At 38.5% G+C, this 24,458-nt stretch overlaps 1 protein-coding gene across 1 annotated transcript in view; it reads right to left on the bottom strand.

Annotated features, from left to right (window-relative positions):
* Positions 1 to 24,458, bottom strand: part of CNTNAP5 (contactin associated protein family member 5) — a 1,031,770-nt gene that overhangs the window by 581,320 nt on the left and 425,992 nt on the right. The window contains exon 4 of the mRNA XM_070769229.1: positions 121 to 268. Within this exon, the coding sequence (XP_070625330.1) occupies positions 121 to 268 (148 nt within the window). The remainder of the gene's footprint in view (positions 1 to 120; positions 269 to 24,458) is intronic.

Genomic DNA, 24,458 nt, shown 5'->3' with positions numbered 1-24,458 from the left:
AACTATAGAAATGACTTTAAAATGATTGAGATTGTATTCTCAGTGTCAACAACCTGATACAGTATGGATAATGCCACATGCAAACACACACCAGTGCTGATAATTTGTGTGGGTACTTACTATAGGAGCATCCGTAGACTTCAACCCTCATGCCAATCTTTCCGCTTGGATTCCACTCCAGGGGGACAAAGCGAATGAACCGGGCTCTCACAGAATGCAGTAACTTGTGGTGCATCACACTGTCAGCATTCATGTTTCCTGCAAATGTCTGTGGGAAGAAATGGAAGCCAGGTGAGGTCTGTGACACCATGGAAGCACTGTCACCTGAGCTTAAGGACCATGAATGGAAATCCAGCCATGACATTCCATAAAGTCTTACAAAGAAATTCCTCAACATCTCAGATCTTCCAAATGAAATCTGACTCTGGTGAAAATTCTGCATTATGTGTTATATATATATAGAGAGAGAGAGAGAGAGAGAGAGAGAGAGCGCGAGCTGCTGTACATTATTCTTTAAAAAACTCCTTCCCCAAGATTTCATAAGTATGTAAATCCTAGTAAGTCACAAGGCATGACACACAAAAGCTGTACTAAGCAAATAATGAAGTTCTGATATTCCTAACACTGATAATTACTGTGGTATGGAAGATAACTGAAAAATCTCTTCATGGAACAAAAGGCTTTTATAGAAGCAATTGTTACCATTAATTGAAGCCAATCACTAAGCAAAGACTTTTTCATGATCATTATTACTATTTTATAGATTAAAAAGAAATCTGAAGCCTAGAGAGAGAAAAAAGAGGATGAAAAATATCTTTAAATCATCTAAGTGGTTAGTAATTAGTCTATGGTTCAATTTCAGAGTTGTCCTATTCCAAAGCATATAGCATTTCTACAGCCACTCACTTTTCAACTATTCCACTGTCAGTTGCTCCACTAGGGAGAACAGGAGTCTCTGGTTTTTATGTAATTTATATTCATACTTCCTTGTGAAGGTTAAGCAAAGGAACACACATCATGGGAGATATTTGGTACACTAAAATTATGCCTCCTAGCCTTCATTTGGATGAATGATTTCTGGGGTAGAAATTTTCTACAGATGGAATCCAAAGTCTCCTACCTAATCTTTTTTTCCCCACTGGGGTAAAATATGAATAACATAAAATTTGCCATTTTAACCATTTTCAAGTGTATATTTCAGTGGCTTAAAGTGCAATCACATTATTATGCAACCATCACCCCTATCCATCCCCAGAACTTTCTCTTCATCCCGATTGTACCTTATCTTTAAGGTAAGATGTCAGGTGGCACACTGATTAGTTTGCTTCATTATGAATCATCACCAGTCTTCTTTTCCAACTCAAGTATTCATGGGTAAAGCCTTCATGCTAATGTTCTATCAACACCAACCAAACCATTGGTTTCTCAAATGGCCAAATAGAATACCAAGTAAAAGGATTTTAGGTATGTAATGCAATCTGTTTCAATGATTTGAATCTTAACTTTGACTGTATTCTCATAACATCTGTGAATCTCGGGTAATTTGAACAATCTGACATTTCTGCTGTACACAAAACACCCACTGGCTAATATCTCTGACATTAGAAAATTAATATAGTTACGATTATACATCATAAATTGGCTTATGAAGAACAGAGAAGCTCACTTTCTACTTTGCTGCAAAACTCTGATGCAAGAGAATGATTTGGGGGAGGGGAATTCCTTGAGATTCAAATGTAGCTTTCTTCTCCACAGGTTTGTCAAAGATTTGGTCATTGTCTCAATCCAGAAAAAAAAAAAAAAAAAGGTTCTCTTCAGCAGGCTCATCTTTAGCATGTCCTGTTCCAACTTTAGCAACTGATACAGATATAAAACCTTTTCAACCTTTGCCCACCTAGGAAAGACTCTTCCCTGCAGAATGCAGTTCTTTTCAAAATTTACTTCTTTGATACATGAATTTGGGAGGTGGTTAAAGATTCTGGTTGGTTTTCACTGTTGGATGCATTGAACATATTTCATGTTTTTCTACAACCAAACTTGGCAGACTTCAATTTAGTTCTCTGGACTCCGTTAACTGTGTTTCCTACAACCCACTCCCCAAGCATGTAGAGGCTCTGTATTTTCAGCATCCCATATAGAAACTGAATTTTAAACAGGACTTTATTCATACTGAGGGTGATGGGGGAATCCTCTCCTATGTTCTAAGTGACATATAGACTGAATATACTTTAAGCATATATTGAAATCCTGGTTGTAAAATTCTAGATGAAAGGTTTATTTGGGGAGCTTGGAATCCTCAGGTGCCACATGTTCTGAAGAGGGAATCCTGGATTCTCATCCAAATGGTCAGCATCGTGGCATCATTGTGTAATATTGGGCATACAATCTATTCTTTCTGACCCTCACTCCCTTGCAATATTGAGATCTCAACATCTCAACATTTCAAGGTTTCCTACTATTCTAGAGTCATATTGTTTGCAGTTTCATAGTCCCATGAATACACATCTGAACAGACCCAAGGTCACAAAGTTTTGAGATTTCAAAGTGTGCAATGCATGATCCCAGAGCCCTCCTAGAGCTAGCAGCCTAAACAATTAGAGATAGAGGCAGACTGAATCTAAAGGAAGCTGCAACCAGACGCTCACCAAGTTCACCAGTTCATCTTCCTACAAGGTCAAAGAAATGCAGTGCTTGGCAATACAAGAATGTGTAGGCTGGGATGAAAAGCAAAGAATCTTATTCTCCAGGTACTTGGATCCCAAGGCCCTACTAAGATGCTTTAAAAATACTGCTCTCTCAATGCCAGCTCAGTTGCTGAAGATAGCAACTGAACAACAGTGGAATGACAGGTGACTTCTCTTAGGAAACAGTGGAGACCAACAAATGCTACAAGTATGAAACTCTCAACCTCACACTCTATGCTACTGCTAAGTCGCTTCAGTAGTGTCCAACTCTGTGCAACCCCATAGATGGAAGCCCACCAGGCTCCCCCGTCCCTGGGATTCTCCAGGCAAGAACACTGGAGTGGGTTTCCATTTCCTTCTCCAATGCATGAAAGTGAAAAATGAAAGTGAAGTCGCTTAGTCGTGTCCGACTCTTAGCGACCCCATGGACCGCAGCCTACCAGGCTCCTCCGTTCATGGGATTTTCCAGGCAAGAGTACTGGAGTGGGGTGCCGTTGCCTTCACACTCTATACCCAGCAAAAATAGCTTTCAAATCTGAAGGGAAAATAACACAATTTCATTTAAACAAAAGCTGTGACAATGTATTACCTACAGATCTCCACTGTTAAGAAGTGTAAAATAAGTTCTACACTCTAAAGAAACTGATTCCAGATGGAACATTCAGTGTACAAGAAGAGATGGAGAATAAGCAAAGTGGTAAATAGGTGGCTAAATATAAGACTATTTGTATTTCTTTTCTTAAATATTTTAAAAGTCAATACTCAGTTTAAAGGAAACATAATAATATACTGTGATGTTGATTGCAGATGTAGAAGTGAACATGTGTCAATAAAACCACAAAGGATGGCATGCGGAATGTAGGCTAAAGAGAATTATACTGTTGTAAGGCCATAAGACAGTATATAAAGTGGTAGGTCAATTTGAAGTAAATTTTTTTTTGAAGTAAATTTAAATAAGCCAAGAATGTATTAAAATAAACCAAAGAGGTATAGTCACAAAGCCAATATAAAAGAAGAAGGAATACTAAAATATGATAACAACAGCAGTGAAGCACCAATGCTCATTTAATGTGAAATAAGATAAGAAATGAGAAATGAATAAATACAGAGGAGAAATTTCAAGATAGTAAACTTAAAACTTTCCCAGTGGATAATTACATTAAAAGAAACCTGAGTCAAACCTCAGCTAAAGGCATAAATTGTCAGGCTAGATAAAAAAGTAAGGCTTATTACACTTTTTTATATAATACTCTTTTTGAAATAAAGATATTGACAGGTTAAAAGTAAAATGAAGGGAAAAGACATTTCATGCAAATAGTAGGCACAATAAACCTGGATTTTCTCTATTAATATCAGACATTGTAAACTGTATTACAAGATAGGAGAGATTTTCAAATTTATAAAGGGTCAGTTCATCATGAAGACAAAAACACCTAAATGCACATGCACCTACAACAGAGATTCAAAAATAGTCAGTGAGAATATAAGATTCAACAATATTATCAGAGAACTTGGTTAATTAATGTTCATGGAATACTTCACTGAACGCGGACTATATATTATTTTCAAATCCATGTGGAACATTGACTAAGAGACACTATATCCTACTCAATAAGTCCTGAAGAAACCACAGTTTGTTTTCTGACCACAATTAAATTAAATTAGGAATTGATAATAATAAATTACCTAGAAAACTTTCAAATATTTAGATATTTACAAACACAATTTCAAGTAATCCTTAGGTCAACAAGAAACCACAATGGAAATTAGAAAACAATGGAAATTGAATAATGATAGAAATTCTGTATCAAAATTTGTGCTTTTAATGAAAGCAGTCCTTAGAAGATAATTCATGGCTTTAAAGGTTTTTTAAAAGATATAGTAAGAAAGATATAAAATTTAAAATCTAAGCTCCCACTCTAAGAAGATATAGAAAAAAGAGTAAATTGAACTCTTAAGAATGTTAGATTGGAATAATACTAATCCATATAAGCAGTGAACTTTTATAAAGGGCACATACTCTTTGATCCTATGCATATGAAGTTCCATGGGATGCAAAACTAAGCTCTGATGATAGAAATCAGAACAGAAATGTTCTTAAGGACAGGCAGAAAACGCACAACAGCATTCATCACAATCTGATCAAACATCTTTGTGAGGTAGGAAATCTGTATTATCTTATTTGAAAACTTAGTTTGGGAGAGAATTTAAGTGGAATCATAAATCATAAGAGATTATCAAATTGGGACTGGATTATAAAGATTTTAACTAAAGCCCAGTGATCCTTTTATTGCATTCCAAATAGCACCCTCTTATGTCATGTTTCTGAAACCAAAAAATTGCTTGGCCCTCTGCATATCTTACTTTTCCTCACTCTATTTATCATCAGGAAGGTTTTAGCCAGCTTCCTCACTGAAGGAGGCACCCTGGCATACACACACCCACCTACACACACACATTTAACTTTTCTGAATTTGCAACACATCTTACAATTGTGCAGCCAATAACTATAGTGTCCCCACATTACCAGGAAACCCCAGAAATCGGAGAAGTTAATTCTGAACAGTAAGGCATATATTACTTGCCAGGGGTCTGTTTTGTTCTCACTCCACCACAAGTGGTATTATACTTAGTTTGGGTTCAGGGTTTTTGTTTGTTTTTTTTTTTTTTTTCAGTATCTCATAGATTTATTTTATTTTTTTTAATTTTATTTTATTATTTAACTTTACAATATTGTATTGGTTTTGCCATATATCAACATGAATCCGCCACAGGTATCAGGTTTTACACTGTTGTCACCATATATATGTTATCATTACTATCTTAAGAAATCACGCATATGGTTCATGATAAAGCTGCTCATTGATTTTGTTCCTTCGCAGGAATGCAATGCTAACATTGGTCTTTCTGTCTCCCTTCCTACTTCTAGAATTAAAGGAGCTTGATCAGAGATGTTAAGTCCGTATGTACTTATAAAATAAAACAAGCACACAGAGTGGGTTCACAATGTGGAGTGGGGGTGAGGGAGTTCTTCATCCTGGGCAGGTGGAAGGATCCACAGGTAATTGAAGGGAAAGAGGTAGAGTAAGCCTTCAGCTGCTGCGGATACCCATTCTTTGACATTAAGCAACATTTTGGTTGACAAATGAAAGATCCTGGTGTCATAATGAAGGTGCGGATGTTATTTTCCTGCTTTATTAGGCAGCTAATGGAGGGGGCATAAATGGTGAGGTTAAGGGGGACTCCAGCCAGCACTTATCAATGGAGAGTGGACCCGTCTGGGTTAGCTGCCATTGGAACATCTCATTTGGAGGCAAGGAATACACCAGGTTGAGTGAATACATTATTCTGACAGCTGACTGGCAGCTGGATTGCAAGCAGCCAGGTGCCACAGGGAGGATGTTGTTATTTTGCCTAACTGCAGTCTGGACAAGAAATAACAGGTACAAGCCCCAAATTCTGCCTCAGTAACCTTGAGAGAAAATATCAGGATTTCTCAGGGAGATTTCTTATTTCAAGTCATGTGTCCTGCCAAACATATCATCCTGCCCCAGGATCAGGATTAAGAGAAGTGGTAAAAAAGGGAAAGAAATGGCATGAGTTTTGGGTGCTAATCTAAACAAATTCTGAGATTACTCTGTTGTCCCTGGCAAGGCTCTTAGACTATAATTGGAAATACAGGTTGCATGGTATTTTAAGCTGGGGTGTGTAGCTCAATGTATGGAATGTGTTTTATTTTGTTTTGTGTAATTTGTATTGCAATATAGCTGATTTACAATGTTGTGTTAGTTTGAGATGTACAGCAAAGTGATTCAGTTATACACATAAATATATATATATATATATATATTCTTTTTCTAGATTCCTTTCCCTTAGATGTTATTATCAATGGTTGAGTAGAGTTCCCTGTGCTATACAGAAGGTCCTTGTTGGTTATCTATTTTATATAGGCTGTTAGTTGCTCAGTCATGTCCAACTCTTTGTTACTCCATGGACTGTAGCCTGCCAGGCTCCCCTGTCCATGGAGTTCTCCAGCCAAGAATACTGGAGTGGATTGCCATTCCCCTCTTCACAGGATCTTCCGGGGATTGAACCTGGGTCTCTCACATTTCAGGCATATTCTTCACCATTTGAACCAGCAATAATAATATGTATATCCCCTTAATGGATCACTGCCTTGTCATGGTGAAGGGACCTGCATAACTCAATGAAGCTATGAGCCATGCCATGCAGGGCCACCCAAGATGGACGGGTCATCATGGAGAGTTCTGACAAATGTGATCCACTGGAGGAGGGAATGACAAACCACCCCAGTATATTTCCTGTGAGAACCCCATAAACTATATAAAAAAGCAAAAAGAAATGACACTGAAAAATGAGCCTTCCAGGTCAGAAGGTGCCCAATATGCTGCTGGGGAAGAACAGAGACTCTACTAATAGCTCCAGAAAGTATGAAGAGGCTGGACCAAAAGCAGAAACAATGTTTAACTGTGGATATGTCTGGTGATGAAAGTAAAATCCAACGCTATCAAGAACAGTACTGCATAGGAACCTGGAATGTTAGGTCCATGAATCAAGGTAAATTGGACATGGTCAAGCGAGAGATGGCAAGAGTAAACATCGACATCTTAGCAATTAGTGAACTAAAATAGATGAGAATGGGTGAATAGAATTCAGGTTATCATTACATCTGCTACTGTGGGCAAGAATCCCATAAAAGAAATGGAGTAGCCCTCATAAGCAACAAGAGTCCGAAAATGCAGTACTTGGGTGCAACCTCAAAAGCAACAAAAATGATCTTGCTTCATTTCCAAGTCAAACCATTCAACATTACAGTAATTCAAGTCTATGCCCAACCACTAATGCCAAAGAAACTGAAGATGATCAGTTCTATGAAGATCTAGAAGACCTCCTAGAACTAACACCAAAAAAGGATGTCCTATTCACCATTGGGGATTGGAATGCAAAAGTAGGAAGTCAAGAGATACCTGGACTAACAAGCAAGTTTGGCCTTGAAGTACAAAATTAAGCAGGGCAAAGCCTAAGAGAATTTTGCAAACATTTGCTGGTCATAGCAAACACCCTTTTTCAACAACACAAGAGATGACTTTTACACATGAACATCACCAAATGGTCCATACTGAAATCAAATTGACTACATTTTTTTGTAGCCAAAGATGGAGAAGCAATGTACAGTCAGGAAAAATAAGATCTGGAACTGACTGTGGTTCAGATCATCAGCTTCTCATAGCAAACTTCAGGCTTAAATTAAAGAAAGGGGAACCACTAGGCCAGTCAGATATGACTTACATCAAATCCCCTATGATTATATAGTAGAGGTGACAAACAGATTCAAGGGATTAGATCTAGTAAACAGAGTACCTGAAGAATGATGGACAGAGGTTCACAATATCATACAGGAGGCAGTGAACAAAACCATCCCAAAGAAAAATAAAAGTAAGAAGGCAAAGTGGTTCTCAGAGAAGACTTTATAAACAGGTGAAGAAATAAGAGAAACAAAAAGCATGGGAGAAAGGGAAATGTACACCCAACTAAATGCAAAGTTCCAGAGAATAGCAAGGAGAGACAAGAAGGCCTTCTTCAATGAACAATGCAAGGAATGGCTGTTTATTGTCACCCTGTTTATTTAACTTAAAGGTAGAGCACATTTTGCCAGATGCCAGGCTGAAAGAGTTACAAGCTGGAATCAATATTGCTGGGAGAAATATCAGAAATAAGGAACTAAAAAATCCTCTTGATGAGGGTGAAGGAAAAGAGTGAAAAAGCCAGCTTAAAACTCAAAGATCATAGCATCCAGTCCCATCACTTCATGGCGAAATAGAAGGGGAAACACTTGAAACAGTAACAGACTTTTTCCCTTGGGCTCCAAAATCACTGTGGGGGGTGAACTGCAGCCATGAAATTTAAAGATACTTGCTCCTTGGAAGAAAAGCTATGACAAAACTAGACAGTGTATTAAAAAAGCAAAGACATTACTTTGCTGACAAAGGTCCGTATAGTCGAAGCCCTGTTTTTTCAGTAGTCATGTACAGATGTGAAAGCTGGACAATAAAAAAGGCTGAACACTGAAGAATTGATGCCTTTGAACTTTGGTACTGGAGAAGACTCTTGAGAGTCCCTTGGACAGCAAGGAGATCAAACCAGTCAATACTGAAGGAAATCAACCCTGAATATTCATTGGAAGAACTATTGCTAAAGCTGAAGCTCCAATACTTTGGCTAATTTTTGCAAAGAATGGACTCATTGGAAAAGACCCTGATGCAGGGAAAGATTGAAGGCAGAAGGAGAAGAGACAACAGAGGATGAGATGGTTGGATGGCATCACCAGTTCAATGGACATGAACTTGGGAAAATTCAGGGATGTGATGAAGGATAGGGAAGTTTGGCATCCTGTCATCCATGGAGTCATGAAGAGTTGGACAAGATTTGGTGACTGAACAACAGTGTGTACACGCTAACCCCAAATCCTAATTTATCCCTCCTCCCCCTTTCTGCTTTGGAAACCATAAATTTGTATTCTATGTCTGTTTCTGTTCTGTAAATAAGTTTATTTGTATCATTTTTTAAGTTCTACATATAAGCAATACCATATGATATTTGTCTTTAGCTCTTTCTGCACTATTTACCCTAGCCAAGACATGAAAGCAACCCAAGTGTCCATTGATGGATGAATGGAATGGATAAATAAAATATGGGCTATGTGTGTGTGTGTATGTTGTTGAGTCACTAAATCTGTCCCTGTCCTTCACTGTCTTCTGGAGTTTGCTCAGACTCATGTCCATTGAGTAGGTGATGCTATCTAACCTCATCTAATCTCATCTTCTGCAATGCCTCTCTCCTTTTGCCTTCAGTCTTGCCCACCATCAGGATCTTTTCCAATGAATCAGCTCTTCATATCAGGTGGACAAAGTATTGGAGCTTCAGCTTCAGCATTAGTCCTTCCAAAACACACACACACACATATATATATATTTATATTTATTTATTTATATATGGATATTTTTGTTGTTGTTTTAGTTGCTAAGTCACGTCCAACTCTTTTGTGACCCCTTGGACTGTAGCTCTCCACTCTTCTCTGCCCATGGGATTTCCCAGGCAAGAATACTGGAGTAGGTCACCCATTCCTTCTCCATAGGATCTTCCCAACTCAGGCATTGAACTTGTGTCTCCTGTATTAGCAGTTGGATTTTTTTATCACTGAGCCACCAGAGAAGCACAATGGAATATTAATCAGCCATAAAAAAGAATGAAATAATGCCATCTGCGGCAAAATGAATGGACCTAGAGATCATCATACAAAGTGAAGTAGCTCACAGTATTTCTTAAAAGTACATAACAGCATTCACTAATCCAAACCAAAAATGTGTAGTTGTTTCAAAATCAGTGAACTGCACATGGCCTGACATCACTCACACTGAGCTGCTAAATGACTGAGTGAATAAACAAAGGGTCATAATGTTTATGAATCTTGGTTTTCTCATCAGGAAAAGCATTAAAATAAAATCTCCAGGATTGCAAGTCTTACATCAAATACCATTGCAAATGACATTGCACACAGTAGACTCTCACCATTGCAAGCCATTTCTGTCTCTACTCTTAAAGAGAGAGACAGAAAGACAGATTTCAATAGCTGAGTCTTGGGTACAAATATCTTTCTGTAAGAGTATATTTTGAAACAATTACTTATTAATATCCTCCAGTCCTACATAAGGCATTTGTCAACCATACTTAAAATTTCTGAATGACATTCAAAGGCTCTCCCCACAAAAGAGTGGGAAATGTAAACTAAGGACTAGCAGCCCAGAGCTAATTAGGAAATCAGCTTTGGGCATTTAATAAGATATATTTATTAAGGCAGGGGGTAATTAACATGCAAACCACAGAGTTATAGCTAAGATGGATAAACCCACTCAGGCTTCCATGTTCCAAACTACTATTGAGGGGTTCTTGTTGAATTTATTTCTGACAGTCCGAGAGGAAAATGAGATGAAGGTGTTAGGTGTTGACCACTGTTGGCTCACAGAGATTCTGAAATGATAGACTTTAAGGAGTTAAAAAGGGTAATTAAACTATTGGAATTTTTTCTAACTTGTTTGCAGTACATTGCCCATTATAAGTTTCTATGTGATATGCATGCATACTAAAGTCACTTTAGTAATGTCCAACTCTGTGCAACCCTATGGACTGTAGCACCCCAGGCTCATCTGTCCATTGGATTCTCCAGGCAAGAATACTAGAGTGGATTGCCATGCCCTCCTCCAGGGGATCTTCCCAACCCAGGGATCAAACCCATGTCTCTATGTCTTCTGCATTGGCAGGTGGGTTCTTTACCACTAATGCCACCTGGGAAGCCTCTATACGGTATATCTACCTATAATTTTATAAAAGCAGTTATTTAAAGAAATTAGGAGTCAAATGGCTCTTGACCTGTATATGAGAGTGGTCCCATTTGAGATGCTGGAGACAGTCTGTATCTTGATCTGGGTAGTGGTTAGAGGGTATATGTATATATTTCTATTGGTCCAGGTGTACCCTCTAAATTCACTTTATATATAGCAAATGCACTTTAGTTTTTAAAGGTATATCTATTTTTTCAAATAGGAGATGCAGGTTTGATCCCTGGGTGGGGAAGACCCACGGGAGGAGGAAATGGCAACCTACTCTAGTATTCTTGCCTGGAAAATCCCACAGACAAGAGAAGCCTAGTCGGTGGGAAGTGACATGGATCAGTCATCCTTTTTCCCAACTATTCAGATCAAGCTAGAAAGGTGGGCCCACTCTCCACTCCTTTTTTTTTTTTTTTTTTTTACACTGTCTATTGCCATTTATTGAAGTCTTGAAGATTTACAATGTGTTGAATACCACACTAACTCTATTCTCCATTTCTTCACTATTCTCCTAGTGTGATGAACCAGGGTGATCCTCTGTAATCTGTATTAATACTATTTCATCAGCAACTCAAGCACAAATAGAGTTTACTGAATTTCAAGAGTTACAAGCACTAGGAAAGGGCATTGGTAAAGCTATTTAAAAAAAAAAAAAAAATTGAGGACTTCCCAGGTGGCGCTATTATAACAAACCTGTCTGCCAGTGCAGGAGACATAAGAGATACAGCTTCTATCCCTGGGTCAGAAAGACCCTCCAGAGGAGGGCATGGCAAATGACTCCAGTATTCTTGCCTGGAGAATCCCATGGACAGAGGAGCCTGGTGAGCTACAGTCCATGGAGTCACAAAGAGTCAGACATGACTAAAGCAACTTAGCATGTAGCAGCGCACTAGTGGTCCAGTTGTTGAGACTCAGATTGTCAATGTAGGGGACACAGGTTCAATCCCTGGTCCAGGAAAATTCTACACGTCACAGGAAAACTAAGTCTGTGAGCCGCAACTACTGAGTCCATGCACCACAGCTGTTGAAGCTGGCACACCCTAGAGCCCATCCTCTGCAAGAAGAGAAACCACCACAATGAGAAGCAACTAGAGTAGCCCCACTCTCCATAACTAGACAAAGCCCACAGGCAGCAATGAAGACTCAGCACAGCCAAAGGAAAAAAAAAAAAAGAAGTTGAAGGACTTTCTAATCACCATTGGCTTTAACAAGTAAGCTTTATTGATTTGAAGGAAGTTTCTGAATTAAGTTGATCAAAACTCTTCCTGCTGCTACTGCTGCTGCTGCTAAGTCACTTCAGTCGTGTCCAACTCTGTGCGACCCCATAGACGGCAGCCCACCAGGCTCCCCTGTCCTTAGGATTCTCCAGGCAAGAACACTGGGGTGGGTTGCCATTTCCCTCTCCAATGCGTGAAAGTGAAAAGTGAAAGTGAAGTCACTCAGTCGTGTCCGACTCTTAGCAACCCCATGGACTGCAGCCTGCCAGGCTCCTCTGTCCATGGGATTTTCCAGGCAAGAGTACTGGAGTGGGGTGCCATCAGACCAATAGAAACATTATTTACACAATTAGCTACCATCTTCTCTATGGCAATATTTGTGTCTGGGTCATGTTTTACTAGAAAATAAAATACAATCCACTAATAATTTAGAAATCATGTCTATCAACTCACAGCTCAACAGGAATGTGGATTTACTGTCTACTGGCTTGGATGATCCAGAGTGCTAATTATTCTTGAGGATAATATGAATGTAAAAGTATTTCTTTTTAAAAATGTGTATCTGCTGATGACACCAAAGTCCTCCATTGCCACTGCTGCATTTGTTCAGAGTTCTGGTTTTTATGTGACTTCCGCTGTGTTACATATAAAGGGTACCAAAGTGACTGTTGAGATATGCCATGTATTTATGTTTCCACCTCTGCGCTGAGAGCTGTAACACCAACACATATGGCAGCTTGACCATATGATGCATGCCTGGAAAGACTGAAATACCCACTTAGCAAAATTAGACTTTTCACACTCCACTAAAACAAAGAGAAACAATGCCTTTGCCCTTCTTCAATTTCTGGAAAAGAAATCAAAAGTTTTCTGGACTTACTCCTCTGTGAAATGGGGAAGCGTCAGAGTTGACAGGAGGACTTGGCCTATCACAGGACCTGGCGTTAAGGAGAGACATGGTAGCAAGGGCGGGAGCCAAAGCAAGAAAGAGATTAACTGGAGTATCCAGGGTAAAGCTGCGGAGTAAAGAGAAAAGTGCAAAACAAATGCTGGCAGCTGGTCAGCCCTAAATGTGCCTCACCATAGCTTTAATATTGGCTTCCCTTGTGGCTCATCTGGTAAAGAATCTGCCTGCATCGCGGGAGACCTAGGTTTGATCCCTGGATTGGAAAGTCCCCCGGAGAAGGGACAGGCTACCCACTCCAGTATTCTGGCCTGGAGAATTCTTTGGACTGTATAGTCCATGGGGTTGCAAAGAGTCAGACACGACCGAGCAACTTTCACTTACTTACTTATATCTTTAATAGATGATCTCCCCAAGCCCTTTCCCTCCCCATTATCCCCCTGCCTATCTCGCTTTACTCTTTCCTACCTGCATCGCACCTGAAGAACCAAATACATCTATTTATTTACCTTCTTGTCACTCTCCATGGTACTACAAGAATCATGTGGCTTCTCCTAGAATCACAGCTGAAGCCCATAAAGGTTTTCTCAGTGAAGGAATGATAGGCAACCTTTGCTCTCCTAATTTGTTTCATTAGACAGCCTATTATCATTTTTTTTCTTGGAACTTCTTAACTGTGCTCCATAGACATGCGATTACTAAGGGAAGTTCACGTTCACAGCTTTTGGTGGACAAACCAAGAGAGAGAAGTTAGCAGATAATTTCTCAACAAAATGTATTTCCTAGTTAAAGGGAAACAATGACATGTGAGAATTCCTTCTACTACCACAGTGTTTTAATGCTCTGAATTCTTGGACTAGCACAGTTCAGAGAGCAAAAGAGAGAGTAAGGTTCAATGTGTATGGTTCAGAAATCCTGTACTACCTAGTCTATCAGGAACTATCTGAGGGAGAAGCATCAGAGGAGCTGGTGGGCAGCTTACACACACTTATCGTATTTCTTCCTTGATGACAATCTGTGCCTACAAGGCCAAGGTGTTGAGCCCACAGCTTCCTGCAGACTGTGGGTATGGTTCCTACTGTCTTACACAGTATATCCGCTGAGCCTGGTGTGGTCTCTAAAAGGACAAAGTGATGCCTAAAAGTTTCCAGGATGTTCATATCATTATTTCCTCCTCAGAGCTTTTCGGGCTCCCTTCCAAAACGAATGTCTACAACAGCAGATAAAACCCAATTTACCTGTCAAGTAGCTGATTTTCTCCTAAGATAACTTAACTTCCCTGAATAGGAATCTTTGAAGAGATAGCAGACTGTCACTGGAAACAAGAACCTGAAAGCAGACATCATGTGTCTTTTTTAAAATTCATTTTCCTGAGATTGGATCTCAAAGTAGCACTGTGCAAAGTGATGTCAACTCAGTGTCAGCCTCTGGCAAAACCATGTAATAGGCCCAGTTCATCAGGATCGCCTTCTCTTCTCCCTCACACCTTTGTCCCATTTCTGCTCTTAACCTTCAACTTTTTTTCTGGTAAATCAATAGTAACTCATGCAATGATCCTTCCTAGGCAAAAATCAGCATTTCCCTTCTTAAAAGGAACACTTGAAGCATAAAGGAATGAAAAAGGAAGGGAGGGAGAAAAGGAAGGAAGGAAAGAGGGAGGGAAGGAGGGAGGAAGGAGAGAAGGAAGGAAAATTTTATATGCTAAAATAATTAATATCTGATATTAGTTTGGCTAATAAACTGAGACAAAAATACCTGAATATCTGCTGCAAGCTCTGAGGTCTGGCCTTGAGTAAATAAAAACTGAAGTTGATATCTGGTGATGGCTCTCCTCCCTCATTTTGCATCCCCACCTTTACGACCTGTTTCTTGGGTACCACAATAGCCTCCAGACAATTTTTGTCCCTCTAGTGTTACTCCCATCTAAACAATCTGACAAGAGAGTTCTTTACCTTTAAAATCAAGGAGAGATTTCCTTGAATACCCTATAAAACCTTCTGTTTTCCAAACCATCTCCTGCTTCTCCTCTCTGCCCCAGCCCTCCTTCCACCATATCAGACTACTAGAGGTTCCCTCAAGCACACCAGCAAATGCCTCTTTTAAGCACCTCCTTCACTGTGTTCTTTTCAACTTCTTTGTTTAAGCTGGTGACACTCTTTATTTACTGCTACTGTCTCTTCTGTCTCAGCAGCACACCAGCACAAAGGTCAGAATGGATGCATTTAAGGTGGTCTCTGCCTCCAGATAGCACTCATCATGAGGATCTCTGCCTTCATTCATTTTCTCTCTAGTACTCTGCACAGACTGTAGCACCCAGAAGGTGGAAAATAGATAAGGTTTCCATTCTTCACTCTGCTTCTTATCCCTGATCCTCCTTGAGAAGCGTTGCTGGACCCTAGGCTGCACGATGCAGGGCTTTGCAGGAAGGGACCCTTGACCTTTACCACCTATTCTGGCTCCATGTGTAGCCAAAGGCCATTCATATCATCTTTCAGTATCTTGGTTTCTTCATCCATTAAATGGAGATAATAATCCATAGGAAAGGAATCATTCATTAAAGCTTCTTTTATCCCAGACCAGTTCCCCTAAAACTATTCGTTGATTCCTCTTTCCCAGCAGTTTGCAGCAGCAGCTTCCATGGCTCACATCAATCATCCTTCCAGTTGCTCTTGCGCATAAACAGTAGGGAGGTCTGCATGCTCTATATCAAATGCAGAGGATTAGGGCTGGATAAATTATGTGTACCTCCCTGCAGCAGGAGACACTCAGGCCCTGTTCATACTTTGCTTTGCTCCCCAATTTAAGTAGTGATTTTCAGAATATCCCACTTGATGATTCTACACTTGGTCTGACTTCAGTGTTGACCACATTTGAATCCAGGCAAACAGGGATTCTGAGATCCTCAGCTTGACATTCAAGGCCCTCACTCAAAGCTGATTTCATTCTGCTTTACGAGTCTTCTTTCTTGCAACCCCTGCATGCTGTAAACTCCCCAAATTGGGGCCATCTACAGTCACAGGCCACAGATGTTCCATGCAATTTCATCTTGGTCCTTTTGTGCTATGGAGTTACTTTCATGTGGATTTAAAAGGATGCTTTCAGGCTCAAACTCTTGTTCCATCACTTACTGAATGTGAGAGCTTGGGCAAGTACTTTTCTGTCCCGATATTCGCCTAACTTTAAAAAGGCGACAAAGAGCGTTTCTCAGGGGATGGTTGAGAGGAATGTGTTGGTGCATGTCTATATAGATGCAGGAGTATCCATATGTTTGTATCTGTTCATGTGTAGATGGCTCATATTTTGTGCCAGAATTATTCTAAAGAACATATGCACTCATGAATATAGCTTGAATATTGCTTAGACTATGTTTTTCATGAAATATGAAGTTGTGGAATAACATATAACCTTGTAATTGTTCAGTTTCTAAGTAATGTCCAACTCTTTGTGACCCAGTGGACTGCAGTGAACCAGGCTCCTCTGCCCTTCACTATTTCACAGAGTTTGCTCAAATTCATGTGCAATGTATAACTTACACAGGTGTTAACTATTAGTATTGTTAGCTCTACATTTTCAGTTCAATCATAATTATTCTTCAAGCCCATGTCAAATGTTGACTTATTTGTTAAACAAATCCTAGCTCTCCAGGCAAAGGAGGGAAGGAAACTAATATCTCTTGGATGAAGATAATGAGCCAAGTACCTGTTCTCATCTCAGTCCTCTTCATGTCCTGTGTTGGTTCTGGGCATTTGGAAAATGAAGGATCTGAGACATAGGGGTCCAGTAAGTTGCCCATGGTAGAGCTGGGAATTGAGCCCAGGTCTGCCCACCAGTTCAAACCTCCTTCCTCCCTGCTCCACATGGCTATTTCTTCCTCTCCTCTGAACTGCCCTTGTGCACGATTTCTAACTTCATCATGGCACTTAATACTGGCTACTTTCTATTGCAGTATTATCTGTGTATATATATGATTGCAACCATGAAAGACTACACTTTCTCAGAGCAAGATTATACATATACACACATATATGTGAATCTATATATAAATATTATATATATGATATATATAATAATATATGAGTAAGTCATTGCTAATAGTCTATATATATTATGTATACTGCATATACTCCATTTTATTTGATATAATCCATTTGATTATATATTATCCATATGAGAACTTACCCACTTGTCTAGCATTGCATATTAAAATACAACTATTATATATTAACATATAACATTTATAATGTGAATATTCTATATTTATAGATAATTTCAATATGTAAATTTATATAAATATATGTTTATAGTTGATCTTATATATATTATATCATATATCTTTTATGTAATATGTATTCCATTTTATGTTATACAATCCACTTTATATATATGTACATATCTTATCCATCTGAGAACCTCCACAGTTGCTTAGCATTACATATTAAACATGTAACTATTACATTTTTACATATATTATATAAATATTCAGTACAGTTTTTCAGAACACAGTTTTATATATATAAATTCATAAATATATATGTGATCCATCTGATAACACCCATATTTGTCTAGCATTACATACTAAAATGTACTGAAACCTAAACCTTGACCTTATAGATCCCATGCCCAACACTCCCTATTTACATCTTTATTCATTCCTTTGCTTTATTAATGGACATGCTTGTTTCATCTATAAGAGTTCTTTTTTTAAATAATTTTAAATTTTGGAAGAGTCTTAAACCCTGCATTTACCAAAGGTAAGATCCAAAGTACTTTAATTTCTATTTTAATGATTAAAAATGAAAATATCAATAAAACACAGCCATGACATGAGGCCTTGACACTTTTATGGGCACAGAGCTGATATTCTCAATTTGATCTTGGCTAGATTCCTTTGGCATGCAGATAGAATGTGTGATACTCAGAGCACAGGATACAGTGAAAAAAAGTGAAACACAGCCAAATGGGCTGCAATCTTGTCGTCGTCATGTTGGGGACTGGGTAAGTTTTTTAACATCTCTGTGCCTTTGTTTTCTCCTCTGTGAAATGGGAAAAAGAGCTGTGCATATGTCAGAGGCCTGTTATAAGGGTGAAAGAAGATGGTACATGTAAAATACTGTGCGATTCCTTCATGCAGCAAATGCTCATCACGTGTTCACGATTCATCTTCTTTTTGTTAATATGTAGCTTGTCAGCATAGGGTCAGAACAGGCTCACACTCTCCATGGGAGTCTAAGTAGTAAGCTGTCAGGGGCTGCATTTCTGATGCTGGTTCTGTAATATATCATTTCTGTCCCTCCTATTTCCATGCTCTTTATTCTCTTTTTATTAATGGCTAGAAAAAGCACACAATAGCTATAACAATTAGGTATTAGAAAGGTATGAACTATGACTGACATCTCTTATAGAGGGTTCTCTAATATACTCTGAACACTTTAAAACCTGGGTGGCTAGAAATCAAGACAAACTGCCAGTGTAAAGCAAATTGTGCTTTCTCATTCATAACAGGGAGAAATTGTACTTTCATTTTGTAGTAAATAAAGCATAGTGATTCCATGTGTTATGTTTCTACCAAAGTAAACTCCACAGTCCTGTTTAGATGAGATGAAACCCGGGACAATGGCAAGTGGCCCACGCCCAGAGCAGCCTAAGCCTGGGGTGGGGAGACTACTGCATCCTGGTCTCTTTTAACAGGTCCCTAAAGAAATCTGAGAGAAGGAGGCACCCCTTGCTTTGGAGCACAGGAAGGCTGGTCAAAGATACTCCGAAGGGCAGTTACGTGACTCTCTGAAATGGAGTTCTGAGCCAGGGGTGAAGGACAGAGATGCTGGACTGGGCCTCCTGCTAGAAGGTGTGGAACCATGTGTAAATCTAGAGTCTTTAATATAGGATTATCAGTTTGAAGCTTTTCCATGTTGTAATTTTCTTTGACTTATTCTCAAACTTTCTTCATATCTCAAAACCCTACAGTTAAGTTTTACTTTAGATAAGTCCAGGTAGAAACCATGACTTTTCTATGAAAATCTGGAGGAGTAGATCCTGATACACCAAAAGGCCATGAGTCTTGGTTGAGATAAAGAATAACAGCCAAGATAGATTTGAAGAACAGGTATGCCTTCCTTAGCATCTCAGAAAACTTTAGAGGCCACAGCAATCATGGATAATAGAGGCTTGGCTCATATCACATGGAAATTAAAGGAAACATGACACCTGAAGGCCAGAGAGCTTGGGGACATGACCTTGCATGATCTCCATAACTTAGTTCACAATATGCAATGGTAAACAGGCATGGATTCAAATCTAACCAAAACTATGTTCATTTAATTAAGTGTGCCCATTCCTTTTGCCTAAAGTAAATGATTAGGAGAAAAAATACAAAGAAAACAAAAGAATAAAAAAGAAATTAAAATAAAATAAGCATGTTCTTCATGCATTCATCTGTTAGAGAATATTTGAGTTGTTTCCAAGTCCTAGCTATTGTAAACAGTGCTGCAAAAAGAACACTACATGTATCTTTTTGAATTATGGTTTTCTCAGGGTATATGACCAGGAGTGGGATTGCTGGGTCACATGGTAGTTCTCTTTTTAGCTTTTTTAAGGAACTTGCACACCCTTCTCCATCATGGCTGTGAATCAATTTACATTCCTACCAACAATACAAGAAGGTTCCCTTTCCTCCACACCATCACCAGCATTTACTGTTAGTAGACTTTTTTGATGATAGCCATGGCACCCCACTCCAGTACTCTTGCCTGGAAAATCCCATGGATGGAGGAGGCTGGTAGGTTGCAGTCCATGGGGTCGTGAAGAGTCGGACATGACTGAGCGACTTCACTTTCACTTTTCACTTTCATGCATTGGAGAAGGAAATGGCAACCCACTCCAGTGTTCTTGCCTGGAGAATCCCAGGGAGGGGGGAGCCTGGTGGGCTGCCGTCTCTGGGGTCGCACAGAGTCAGACACGACTGAAGTGACTTAGTAGTATTCTGACCAATGTGATGTAATATCTCATTGTAGTTTAATAGCTAGTGGGAACCTGCTGTATAGAACAAGGAGCTCAGATCAGTGTTCTCTGATAACCTAGAGGGGTAGGACGGAGGGGCAGTGGGAGAAAGATTCACTTCACTGTACAGCAGAAACGAACACAATATAGTAAAGCAACTATACCCCAATAAATAAAATAACTAATATTTGGAAAGTGGTTACAAAGCAAACTAAAAAGTCAAATAATTTAGGAGTACTCTGAGGTCAGTCTATGTCAGTCTCAACTATCTGTACATCCCAGAATATATTTAAGGAATTTCTGAACAGTGTTAAATGAAACATGTTTCTTCATAATTCCTCAAATAATTTGAGACTTAAATTGTCAAAACAAACTGACCAAAGCATGGTTTTGGTATTTGTTCTCCCTTCCTTCTTCTCCCCTTTCTCTTTTCCTTCCTCTACTCACTTCTTTCCTTTCTTTCATTTTCTCTTTTGGCAAAGAATAACAAAAGACAAATCAAAAGTCAGGGTTATTCAAATATGATACTTAGGAAATCTATCTGAGCAAATTATTCAGAAGAGCAGCTGGGGATTCTGAAAGAGATGACAGGATTGGATGAACACATTTCAATATGGCTTTATTTTTTATGATATAATCTCAGTCTTAATTTCCAGTGTGGCTGTCAAAATGCATTAGAGCTCTTATCTTCATTAAAGAGATTTTGATTCTGTGAACTTACTTAACTGAGCTATTTGAGATTTCATTTAAGGAACCCATTCTGAGAGACTTGTAAAAACAACTGGCTTAAAGGATTAGCCTTTAAAAAAAAAAAAAAAAAAAACCTTTTAAAAGTAATCAAAGCCATTTTTTCATCATCGGGGTAATTGTTGAGTATATACCATTTTATCCTGTTTAGATTATTTGACCTTTTTCTTGTCAACTTTTATAGTTCTTCATTCCTGCTAACATTTCTTCACAGTAAGCAATCTTGGTGCATAGTAAATGCTAATTGGCCCTTTAAAAGGTTCCCATGATAAATATCTTAATGCCTCAATTTAAATTTTCTGGGCACAAAGCAAAGATGAAAGAAGTCACTTTGCTTTGTGTCCTTCATCCAGATTCATGTCCTCCCTCAGCTTTCTTCCTCTAAGAAAAGCTTGACTTGCTCCTTGCTTTTTTTCACCTGCCTTTCCTGGTGCCTGGTCTCACCTTGACTTTTTTATTTTTCCATGACAACAGGAAGTGCTCTAGATTAACAAGATGGTCACTGATTCTGTTTGGATTTTTTATTAATACACAAGAGCTAAAAAATAAAAAAAAGACTCAGAAATTACCAAAAGAAGCACTAAAATGAACTGCCAAAATACCATCTGCCCAGTGCAAGTGGCAATTTACTGAGGGCAATGAGTGAGGAAGGTGCTTTCTTCGGTTTTTATTGCCTAAATTACACCAGGTACAGAATGATCTAAGCAGGCCAATAAGTTGAACTCAATAAGATGACTTTATCAATTCTATTCACTTTAGTGATCAAATTGTATTCCCTTTCAGAATAAATTTTCCTATGTGTTCTCTTCTCATTAACTTACCTACATTGTTAATAGCTTAAATTCTAAACCGCATTTAGTAGAAACTATCTTACTCCTTATACATTCTTCTTAACAAATAGTATGCATCTATTATGTAGTAGGTTTTTTCCACACACTAGAAATTTATTATTTGGGTTAATTCCCCAAACCATCTCTGTGAGATCGATTTTTTCATACCTCTTTTCTAATAGAAGAATCTGGACCCACAGAATTCAAATAACTTGGCCAAGGAACATCTCTGATAATTTGTAGGTTCAAGATTTAAATCCATGCTGGTCTGGCTTCAAAATGTAACATTTCTTCTGGGCAACACAGAATTATACAAGAACCCACAGTTCTTTGAAGTGATGTCTAGCACAAATATTTGTTTTCTCCCTGGCAGAAATACCTTCATAGAATTGTCTTAGTTTTAGTCCTCTACCTTTATGCTTTTCTGATCTTGTGCAAAAAATAATGTCAAGCTGCATTTTTATCATATCATTTATGCATTTTACATAAAATTAATATATTACTCATGATGATATTCAGTGTCCTTATATATCAGTTTGAGTAAAGAATCCTTCTATGATTCCTTCTTTGAATCATATGAAAAGTAATTAATTTACAACACGGCTGAATGTGTATTTTCTATTAGTAGAGGGGAAAATATGCAGTCCAATATGTTGCCATAGTTGCCTTAGCTGCTAGAAAAACAAGTTTTCCCCAGGTGTTTTAGTCTACTCAGTTAGGGGCCTCAAACTATATTCTGCATCTGCACCTTTCAGTGTGTTCACTGCTAGTTATGTCCTCCAAGGTCTTCTTTCTCATGAACTAACTGGAGCCAGCACGTGTGGTCAAGGAAGTGAAGGGAGACAAGTAACCCCCATGGCTTTTCGGTAGAGAATCTTCTGCCAAATGGTGAACTTTTATGCATTGTAGGAACAAATATAACCAAATATAGGAAGTCAGAATTCACCCATCAGGGTTAGCTACCAAGCTGTCAGGCAAACAGGTGAGAGGTAAAATCAGAGGATGCAGATCGAAACTAAAATGAGAGATGTATAGACTGATCAGTCAATAAATAGATACCTGCATGTGTGCTCAGTCGTGTCCAATTTTCCTGATACACACATACACACACTAATGGATAGATACATAGATAGTTACATATACATACATACATACAAACATACATATGTTTTGAGTTGACAGAAAAGTTCATTTGGTTTTCCCATATGATGTTACAGGAAAACCTGAATGAAATTTTGGCCAACCCAATACATAGATGGTTACATGGCATCACCAACTTGATGGACATGAGTTTAAGCAGGCTCCAAGAATTGGTGATGGACAGGGAAGCCTGGTGTGCTGCAATCCATAGGGTTGCAGATTTGGACATGACTGAGCAACTGAACTGACTGATACAGAGATACATAGACAGATAGATAGACAGATTGATAAATATATACATATGAGTATACATACATACATGGATAGATGGATACATGCATATATAGTTACACTCACATATATGGATACACTCACATATAGATAGATAGATGGTTAGATACATACATACACACACACAGACATACAACCATAGATAAATAGGTGGATAAATGGATGGAGGGAGAGAGGGAAGGAAGAAGGGGAAGGGAGAGAGAGAGAAAGAGATAAGGAGAGAGAAGATAAACAAAGGCAGACAAGGATTTAGAAGCTGATTTGGTCAGCATATGGATTATCCATAGCAAAGGAAAGAAACTAACACACGGTAGTCAACAGAAAGACTGAACAACATTCACCTTCCTTTGCTATGTTTAACTATGTTTTTGAGGCACTTATATCTCTGGAGGAAAGCCCTTTGCTTCTATAACCAACCAATGTTTTGTTGAGGTTGTCATTTTGATATTTTCTTGTAAACAAGGGTATGTGGATGCTTCTTTGTATCTGTCTGCTTATTTATTCCCTAAGAAACTTAGGAATGCCTTGTTTTTTGCTCCAAAGCAACTGATCCCAGAAGCTCCATTATGTGAATAATTAATTTGTTTGTTAATTATCTGTGTTCCTTTTGCCTATCAAAAGCAAAACTTGTCCTGGTATGAGAAACATAGAAGCAAAAACGTATTTTAGAAGGCAAGAGACACAACCTTTTGGCTAATGAACCACACCAGGAACTATGTGAAAAGGGTCAAATGAGTTAAAAAGATGCTAGGAGTTATGTTCTTATTACTGGTAAGAAATCAACATTCTTTAAAAAAAAAAAAAAACTTGCAGAATTTTATTTCTGAGTGGGATCTGGAAAGGACTGTGAAATATATTACTATTTCCAGCAGACAGTTGTTTCTCCCAAATGGTAACAACTTATTTTTTTTAAGCAAGGCATTTTATTAGCTTTGCAAACTTTTTGCTTGCATTTCTTATCTATGCCTAGCCATTGCAGCAGAAAAAATGATTTTATTCATTGGCTCACTTTGTTTCTAGCTCTGTTTCCTTTCATTTGGCCATACTAAGTGTTGAGCTTGCCTCTACTGAACTGAGATTTTGAAAAAGGGTCTATATGGGCTCTTTTTTTCAACTTTTAGGTCCCATCAGTATAGCTCAGCCTCTTTTGTTTGTGAGTGAATGTACCTTGAGCCCATCTGTGTGCTGGGTATTCTGTGAGGCATTGCAGATAATGAAAAGCACAAAAATGAGCCAGGGGT

The sequence above is a fragment of the Bos indicus genome, chromosome 2 (genome assembly GCF_029378745.1).
Source record: "Bos indicus isolate NIAB-ARS_2022 breed Sahiwal x Tharparkar chromosome 2, NIAB-ARS_B.indTharparkar_mat_pri_1.0, whole genome shotgun sequence".
Lineage (NCBI taxonomy): Eukaryota > Metazoa > Chordata > Mammalia > Artiodactyla > Bovidae > Bos > Bos indicus.
This window is presented reverse-complemented; position numbering and strand designations above follow the sequence as displayed.